General features: G+C 36.4%; 1 protein-coding gene across 1 annotated transcript in view; it reads right to left on the bottom strand.

Moving 5' to 3' along the window:
• The window catches only part of LOC142347933 (uncharacterized), a 181061-nt gene that overhangs the window by 154200 nt on the left and 16851 nt on the right, over nucleotides 1-10010 (bottom strand). Inside the window, exons 13-20 of the mRNA XM_075399098.1 lie at nucleotides 9466-9671; nucleotides 8983-9126; nucleotides 8366-8576; nucleotides 6322-8018; nucleotides 5976-6152; nucleotides 5306-5462; nucleotides 4712-4848; nucleotides 360-515 (exon numbers count right to left, since the gene is read on the bottom strand). Of these exons, the coding sequence (XP_075255213.1) occupies nucleotides 360-515; nucleotides 4712-4848; nucleotides 5306-5462; nucleotides 5976-6152; nucleotides 6322-8018; nucleotides 8366-8576; nucleotides 8983-9126; nucleotides 9466-9671 (2885 nt within the window). The remainder of the gene's footprint in view (nucleotides 1-359; nucleotides 516-4711; nucleotides 4849-5305; nucleotides 5463-5975; nucleotides 6153-6321; nucleotides 8019-8365; nucleotides 8577-8982; nucleotides 9127-9465; nucleotides 9672-10010) is intronic.

The raw sequence follows: 10010 nt of genomic DNA, 5'->3' as shown, positions 1-10010 counted from the left end.
GTTCTGTGGAAAAAGAGCGTTCGAACACAACGCAAATTGGACCAGAAGCCAACCTGTTTGTATTAATCTATGTTGATCTCTATTAATCTATGTTGAACTCACTATGTAGTTTAATATTTTCTGCAATTTCTTAGTGCCTAAAATTTTACCAAACCATAATTTTTCACCTAATTGCACAATTTAAAATCTTTCATCTTTTATTCAGAATTATTGTCTAAATAAAAGTTTGATTCAGTTGTCATTTAAAAACCAGCCTGTGAATCACAACGCGATCCTATCAACTGTCTCTAAATCAGTGCTCAAAATCACTGATCAGACATGGCACAGTGAAAAACTCCAGTTAAGACATGTAAACTAACAATGGCCGTCAAGTCTAGTATTTGGGGGTCAGTCTGAGCTTCTGGGCTGAACAGGATTGGCTCTCCTCTGAATGAGAGGACAATTCTGATTGTGTAGATGTCATCTGATTGTCCGTTGAATTCAATGGACAAACCATTAATCATCTTTCCTTTTCTCTAAAAAACAAACAAAATTAGATTATACTTCAAAAAAAACATTGTACATTAATGAAAAAAAATTGCTTCAAAAAACAATTTTCTTTTTTTGTAAAGAAAACATTATTTCAATTTAAAAAAAAACGTTGTTTCGTTGTTTTAAGATTTTGAGCATGCAAGAATTTCGCGCATTGGTTCAAAATTTGAATGAATTCTGCAGGAAAAATGGAACAACAATGCATTTCTTTGCAATAATTCTGGCATGATGTTTGCAAGATTTTAAATCTTTCCATGATGGTGTTAGAACACTTCAAAAAACACCGACTTATTTCAATTAACAAGGTACCTTGTTCTAGTACTGCCTTCGTTAATTCTATTCATTGCCTCATGGTAAAAATCTGAATTGTGATTGTAACTTGCTTCGTGGGTTATTTCACATGATCGGGTTAAGTTACTTGTTTTCCAAAGAAGTTATTTCGACAATTCGCGGCCAATTTTCGCGTTCTCCGGGCCTATATTCGACAATTTTTCGGCCAATTCGGATGTTTTTCGAATTGCCAAGACTTGGATTTAGATTTGCAAGTCTTAGAAAAAACGTGCACAAGACTGACAAGTACAATTGTAAAAATTGGCATGATCATGGTTTTGAATCTAAGCTGAAATTAGAATTGTAATTTAGACTTGAGCAGTGCTGAAGTTGACTTGGCTTTAGGTCCGGGTACTTATTAGTAACTTTCTTTGAAAACAAGTTAATTCAACCCAATCTCATCAAAATATTCAGCGATGCAAATTACAATCGAAGTTCAGATTTGTTACACGAGGCAAAATATAAAGCTTACGACGGTCGTGTTAGAATCCTGTAAAAGTGCTCAATGAAAAGGTTAACATCATTTAATTTTTAAGTATTCTAATCCTAGTATCCCATAATTTATTAAAATCTTGAGAGAAGCGCAAAAAATCTCGGAAGGCAAGATTATATTTGATTATATATGCATCAAATGCAACATTATAAATATATTTGCATCAAAATATTATATTTATTTATTTATATATATATATATATATATATATACAAATGTAAATTATATATATATATATATATATATATATATATATATATATATATATCTATATCTATATATATATATATATATATATATATATATATATATATATATATATGTATACGTATATATGTATATATATATATATATATATGTATATATATACGAATGTTAAAATATAAAAATAAATACAATTGTAAATACATGCATCTTGCATCAAATTGTATCAAAAATTATATTTGATGCAAGATTATTTGAAAGTTTGAATCCACGCTGCGAAATTCTTGCATGCTTAATAGATATAAAGCAAAAGTTGCAATTCTTCTTAATACTTCTTCGCTTCAAGTTTCTAACTTTGAAATTTTCTTGTTCCAGTAACCAAATATAGATTTTAACAAGGAGGCTCGGTAATATGCGTTCGTACATTAAGTTCCGACCCCGCTCATCTACATCTTTCACTTAATTGTCTACCAAATGAGGAAGAGATAAAAAAAAATATCAACATATCGTTCAACCAACTACTAAAAGAATAAATTATTATAATCTAGAGGGTCTATGAGACCTGTGGCTATCATAAACTGACTTCCAGAAAAAACGGCAAAAAAAATCAAATAGTTTCAAACATTAATTAAGACCAAAACTCCTTGTCCATTTTTTGAAAACCACTAATAATCAAATCAAAAAGGCATTAGATAAAATTTATACTAAGAAGATTAACCGGTACCTTTCTAAAACAAAATATGGCACTTTTCCTCAATGCGACTTGGCAACAAGTCGACTAGAAAAGAGCAAAAGGGGCAAAGTTTATTAAAACATTGCTTTTTTTAAAAAAAGAATTAAATTCGAACTGATTAGAATCATTACGCATCAAATGAAATCATTGGGAGAACCTTTTATATAGAGAGCGATTAGAGAGATCAATAGAGAGCGACTGAGGTCTTTCATTATCCAGGATAAGTCATACGACTGCAAAAAGAACGACAAATACAGGCAAAATTTGCACGAAAAACTGTGCACGAAAACGATGTCCCCCAATCAATTAAATATTAAGGTGATCAGTAAAACCAATTAAAATGTTCGTTTATCGTTTGCATTTTTTGCAGGTGACAACGTTTGTAAGTCAAATGACGCCCATTATTGTTATACTGTGAAAAGAAAACAAAAACCTACATAAAAGATGCAAATTTGCAAAAATCACGAAAAATGATTTTTATGAAAACTGGTTGTTTCAAGAAGAAAGACCATTTGAGGAAAAATAAAACCGTTATGAGGAGCAAATCGTATTTTAAAAGATAAATGATGTGAATTGTATATAGAGATACCTAGCTACAATTTAACAGAAATAATTATGGCAGATCTCAAAAATCTATCTCTTTTTTGTATTAAAAACAAAAATTTTCAAAATTCAACGCGGACAAAAGCTTTCGACTAACAGAGTAGACAGTTTGTCTTGCAACTACTCGGCGGAAAACAAATTTCAAATGTTTTTAACGAGACTAAAACATAAGACTATAAAATAACATTAAATACAAGCAGAACTAAAAAGTTTCAAAAACAACTTTACGAAACCAGTTTCGAAGCCATTAAATTTATAAGATATTAATAGCGAGAAAACAACATCTTCATTTGCGTCTCCTTTGATCATCATAACATCTTTTTGTAAAACGACTGTCAGAAAATGACAACAAAAAGAACCACAAAAACTGAAAGGTATCTAAACTTCACGAAATCCTTCTGAAACAAATTGTCTATAACCTGACGACATCATTTAAACAACAGAAAATTATTGTTTGATTCGCCAAAACATTAAAAAGAGCTCTAAATAATGAGGCGAATTACCGAAAATGATACAACATTGTAAAAAACGAAAAAAAACGCAAACCACAACAAGAATACTGTTACACTTTTTTTAGTTCGAAAGTCAAAACAACCATTAGTTATTTACCAATATCAGTTATTTAAGTTCATTTGTTTATCCATATTTGGCCACTGAGACCTTTTATTAAACAATATTTGGCATATGACAACAAAAATTAACAACAAATAAAAAGCAAAAATAAAAAACTAGCAATTTCTGCAAGAGAACGGTGTCACAGCCCTTCCAACCATGTTATAAAAAAAAAATTATGTTCAGTTTCAAATATTGTAAAAAAATTTTTCAGTTAAATTGTTAAATAATGTGACAATTTACAGAAGAAACAAAAACATTAGCAAAAATCGGCAATTATGTGCAACAGCAAAAATGGGTAAAATCAGAAAATTTTGTATAAAATCTGGTAGTACCAAAAGCAAAAAAAAAACTTCTGTTGAAACAATCGGCCACAAAATTAGTTTTCATTCTACAAGGAGGAAAGGTTGAGCTGTACTTACTGAGAATAAGCAAAATGTTGACTAAAATATTATAAAAGTTGACAAGTTCAAAAAATCACAAAAATTTCCTTAAAACAAATACATTCAATAGCATAAGAGACATTAGGCAACAACTGAATGAATAGGAAAGGTTCACTAGCACCTATTGAGGAAAAAATTTAGATTTTTGAGTGGTCAAACTTAAAAATCAGACTGCCAAAAGAATAACAATTGAAGGCAAAAGACAAGAATTCAGTTAAATTTTACTAAAACTCTTCCTCAAAGCCATAAAAACCCTTTGGTTCTCTGAAAACAAACCGTTTCTACATTCGGCCTGAAAATTAAGTAAAATCGAGTTGTCAACAACGGAGCCGTGAATAGAAAATTTTTTCAGTAATTAACATTAAAACAACAAAAGCAGAATATTTTGAAAAAAGGCAGCATCAAAATAAAAACCAAAAAGTCTCTGATTCTGAGAGTCCATGATATTATCGAACCTCTCCCTGAATTTGTCACACGCCCGGCAAACCGACCAAGTGTTCCAAGTACTTGCCAGTTAGACCAATTGTTGAGTGGAATTCTTCAAATATTGAAAAAAAAATGCAATTTGTATAATTATCGAGTTAAATCTGCAAAAAACGACAAACTTTTAATTCCAGAAGACTTTCATACGGCGCCTATGGGGGTCGGAACAATAAAATTCGGTTACAATCGTTACGAAACCTTTCAATTTATTTCACGTAAAATTTGGACGTGGTTGTATTTTATGAAGGTTTTTAAGACGGGTTTTGAGGTAGTACGAACCCTGTTAGTTTTGTCGAGGACAGTGAAAGATTCTCCAATGGGTGATGTCTCATTGAACTTGCCATTCTTCTGGCCCACTTTCTCAGGTATACAGACAGGGGTGGTCGTCGTTGGCTCAGGGGTGGTGGTAGTCTCTTCTGGAATATGAGTACAACACAATTATTAGATGGAATTTTTTTTTATATATAAAGTTGAAATTTGATTTAAATGCGGAAGAAAAATTTGATTTAAATGCGGAAGAAAAGTAGTAGGAGCATAAAAAAGCGCAGCTGCAATCGGAAAGTGAGCTCCAGCTATACACAATTCAACCCCAAAAATTTTCTTTCTTTTCCCCCGGTAGAAAGCTACTTATCTATAGTTACTATTTTACATTTTTACCTCTTTATTGTGATATAAATAAATTGTTATCGACAGTCCGACCTCCTATCAGCCTATCTACGAACCAATGTCAATGCGAAAATAACGCATCATTTTATTAATTTATGCACTCATGCTAAAGAAGTCGAAACTATTGTTCACGATGGGGGGGGGGGGGGGGGCAGTGAGGACAGTCTCCTAAATTGTTATAATTATTTTTCATGAGCTAAATCTTACTTTCACACTGGATCAAGATGACGTCCAGGATTCCCTTGTTGCAACCTTCGATGTCCAGAATGAGAGTGGAGATTGTGATCTCGAGAGAGTCATCGTTGTCATTAAGGAAAAGGTAACTCGCGTCTTCCGTCACCGAGATCTTGGGTGGATCTTGATCCTGAAACGTTCATCGCCAATTGACGTCAGTTTTATGCAATGTACTCCTAGTATGTCCCGTCTATTAAGACAAAAATCACAAAAATTCGGTGGTCAGACGAAAAGAGGTAAAACCAAAAACCGGTAGTACGAAAAGCCGTAGTGATAAAGACCGACACGACTACATTAATAGCTACAAAATTCGTTTGAGGGTAATTAATAAGACGCAATGAAAACTCCGATTCTTCTCTTCTAGAAGAAAAACCAATGAAATTCAGTAAATTTCACTCAATTATTTGTTGCTTCTTTTCTTTTACAAAGAGAGGCCGCGGCAAAATCGCAAACGTATAGCGAGGATGCCAATACTATTATATTCAAGCCGCAAAAGGCAAAAAACCAACAACTCGGCTCAACTATTCATAATCTTTTGTATTCAGAAAAAGATCGAAAGCAAGACCAGTTGATCAAAAACTTCAGTTTCTATGAAAACAAGAATAAACATGAAAATAAAAATAGAAAAATAATAAAAACTCACCACAGGATACTCAGCCACAGATACGGTTGTCAACAAAACTGGTGATCGACTGGACACAGCCAAGTATTGTAGATCTCCGTTGGAATCTTCGACAGTGACAGTTACGTCAGCACTCTCAAACTCCTCGCCATTATTTGGCCTCACAGTAAAGTTAACTTGCATCACAACTTGTGAAGGCTGAAAACAGTTTTACAAAATTAATTTTGGTAGAAGTTGAGGTCACTGCCATGTAGTCAAGCAGTCCATAATTTGCGAAACTAAAAAATAATTTTTCATTACTAGCAATTTTTTTTCAACTGGAAAAACTTCAAAACTGAACAATTAACATATCTGAACAAATTCTCACGTTGTATTTGTAAATTGATTGATGCGGCGCTCCCTCCATATCTGTACAAACGAATCCAACAGTTGGCGGTGGTGATGTAAGAGGAACAAATGGAGTGCTAGAACCACCAGCTCCACTTGTAGTGCTGCCTTCTCCACCTTTACCAGTAGTAGTACCTGCTCCACCTTCTTCACTAGTAGTGCCTGCTCCACCTCTTGGAGTAGTAGTGCCTGCTCCACCTTTTGGAGTAGTAGTGCCTGCTCCACCTTTTGGAGTAGTAGTGCCTGCTCCACCTTCTTCACTAGTAGTGCCTGCTCCACCTTTTGGAGTAGTACTGCCTGCTCCACCTTTTGGAGTAGTAGTGCCTGCTCCACCTTCTTCACTGGTAGTGCCTGCTCCACCTTTTGGAGTAGTAGTGCCTGCTCCACCTTCTTCGCTAGTAGTGCCTGCACCACCTTTTGGAGTAGTAGTGCCTGCTCCACCTTTTGGAGTAGTAGTGCCTGCTCCACCTTCTTCGCTAGTAGTGCCTGCACCACCTTTTGGAGTAGTGGTTCCTGCTCCACCTTCTTCACTAGTAGTGCCTGCTCCACCTTTTGTAGTAGTGCCTGCTCCACCTTTTGGAGTAGTAGTGCCTGCTCCACCTTCTTCACTAGTAGTGCCTGCTCCACCTTTTGGAGTAGTAGTGCCTGCTCCACCTTTTGGAGTAGTAGTGCCTGCTCCACCTTCTTCGCTAGTAGTGCCTGCGCCACCTTTTGGAGTAGTAGTGCCTGCTCCACCTTCTTCGCTAGTAGTGACTGCGCCACCTTTTGGAGTAGTAGTGCCTGCTCCACCTTTTGGAGTAGTAGTGCCTGCTCCACCTTCTTCACTAGTAGTGCCTGCTCCACCTTTTGGAGTAGTAGTGCCTGCTCCACCTTTTGGAGTAGTAGTGCCTGCTCCACCTTTTGGAGTAGTAGTGCCTGCACCACCTTTTGGAGTAGTAGTGCCTGCTCCACCTTTTGGAGTAGTAGTGCCTGCTCCACCTTTTGGAGTAGTAGTGCCTGCGCCACCTTTTGGAGTAGTAGTGCCTGCTCCACCTTCTTCGCTAGTAGTGCCTGCGCCACCTTTTGGAGTAGTAGTGCCTGCTCCACCTTTTGGAGTAGTAGTGCCTGCTCCACCTTCTGGAGTAGTAGTGCCTGCTCCACCTTTTGGAGTAGTAGTGCCTGCACCACCTTTTGGAGTAGTAGTGCCTGCTCCACCTTTTGGAGTAGTAGTGCCTGCACCACCTTTTGGAGTAGTAGTGCCTGCACCACCTTTTGGAGTAGTAGTGCCTGCTCCACCTTTTGGAGTAGTAGTGCCTGCTCCACCTTCTTCACTAGTAGTGCCTGCTCCACCTTTTGGAGTAGTAGTGCCTGCACCACCTTTTGGAGTAGTAGTGCCTGCACCACCTTTTGGAGTAGTAGTGCCTGCTCCACCTTTTGGAGTAGTAGTGCCTGCTCCACCTTCTTCACTAGTAGTGCCTGCTCCACCTTTTGTAGTAGTAATGCCTGCTCCACCTTTTGGAGTAGTAGTGCCTGCCCCACCTTCTCCACTAGTAGTGCCTTCTCCACCTTCTCCACTAGCAGTACCTGTTCCAGTTACGACTGATGTTGGGGCGGTAGTTGTAAATGCCGGTGTCGGTGTTGGCAGTGGGAACATTTCCGTTATGTCACAGGGGCTGACAGTTACTGTTGAAGTCGTGGCTAAAATGGAATAATTTTAACTACCTACCTTTTTTCAAACTCTCTTATAGAGGCAACTGCATTGAAGCTTTTCGTTCATTCACTAAGTAGTTGTTTTCTTAACGTCGGACCTTTCCTAACATAAAATTTCATGTGATACATACACACACACACACACACATATATATATATATATATATATATATATATATATTCAATTGATATATATTACATATATTTCAATATATATATATATATATATATATATATATATATATATATTTCTCAAAAAGATTTAGAGATTTTGAAACTTTTCGTTCATGACAGGAAAAATCAAACGAAAGAAAGTGTAAATTTATTAAACTTACGAGTCGTAGTTGAAGTTGTTGTAGGCGTTGTTGTTGATTCCTTAGCACATCCGACGACTGTCAGAGATTCCAGTACAAAAGCGCCGACTGTATCTTTGAACACAATCGTGACCTTGACCGCGTCATCCACATCTTCGTAGTCGGGCTCATATGTTGGAATGTAGATCACAGTTGGGGTGCCGGCTTCCGTCTCAAATGTCTCAGTGTCCACCTGAAATAAGACGAAAAAGAATTCCATGAATAAATTTTGCCTCAAAATATTTTTATTGGTTCTCCATAAATTGTTCAAATCAAATTTCTTCAATCTTTAATCAATTCAAAAGGTCGTTTTAAGACTACTATTTGAGGCCATATTTTATACCATAGACACACCAAGAATGCGTCTAAGTTACAGATTTAACACATTAAGCACTTGAGATCTTTTTTGTGTGTGCCCCCCTCAACCTCCTTCAGCTTAGTGGGTGCATATTATTTGCACCCCCCGACTCATTTTCATAATGGTTTACTGCGTAATGGCACGTGCTCTATAACTGGGTGCATAACGTACTGGGGGGGGGACATCCAGAATTTGTCTTATTTACTAGTTTAAATAGGGCACAAGTTTTAATTATACTTACATTTCCTCTGTCAGGTTCCGTATCTGATGGGAAGTCTTTGAAACCAGAGGTAGTGACCTCGAACTTGTCTCCCTGGTCGTCATCAATCACCATTCCGAACTGGATGGGTTCTGATGTCGTAATATTCACAATTCCAACCATTGACTGAAACGAGAGAAATTAAACAAATAAATAAAATTATGTTTAAAATTATATTTAAAATTATGTTTAAAATTATATGTTTAAAATTATAATTATTCGTTATAATTATTCGTTATAATTATTCGTGATAAATCATCATAATAATCATTATAACAGTCGTCGTTTGATGAGCAATAAGCAATCGGGAAGCAACCAATTTCGGTACCCGTTAATATTGATGCTTGTTTTTGCTAAACAGACTGACAAATTTTTGGAACTGTATCAAAAAAGGTAATTTTTCAAACTCAAAATTACTGAAAGATAATATGACAGATTTTAGTAAACAAACAAAAAAAATCTCACAGGTAAACTGAACACAACGGTCACAGTATCAGCAACATCTTCAATATCGGTGCTCTCAATTGTATCTCCACTTTCGGCTATCTGAACCTCTTCACTCGTGTCGGTTTTGGGAGACACCTCCGCACTCTCAATGGGCAGATCCAGCACATCACAGGCGAAGGGGGGTGTAGTTGTCGGGGGTGCAGTGGTCGTTGTCCGTTTTGGTTCTGTCGAAAAAAGACCCAAGTTAGGCTGACTCAATTTGAAAAATGCGCCCTACAGAGTGTAATAACCCAGCTTGTGGTATATCAAGCGAACACAAATTTGCTACTTCTGCAGAGCTTTGGTGCAACGGTAGCATGCCTGATCGCGATTCTGGAGATAGTAGGTACGAGTCCTCTAAGCTCTAAATATTTGGCAGTATATGGAGTTAGCTAATACAACAGCTGGGTTATTACAATTTTGTCCGTTTTGTCCGCTTTGGTTCTGTCGAAAAAAAACCAAGTTAGGCTGACTCATTTTGAAAAATGCGCCCAAAAGATTCGGCTCATTCACATTTTCATTAA

Source organism: Convolutriloba macropyga, chromosome 10, assembly GCF_964194025.1.
Source record: "Convolutriloba macropyga chromosome 10, txConMacr16.3, whole genome shotgun sequence".
In the NCBI taxonomy this organism is placed as follows: Eukaryota; Metazoa; Xenacoelomorpha; order Acoela; family Convolutidae; genus Convolutriloba; species Convolutriloba macropyga.
The sequence above is the reverse complement of the archived record's forward strand: the minus strand, read 5'-3'. Positions and strand labels throughout refer to the sequence as shown.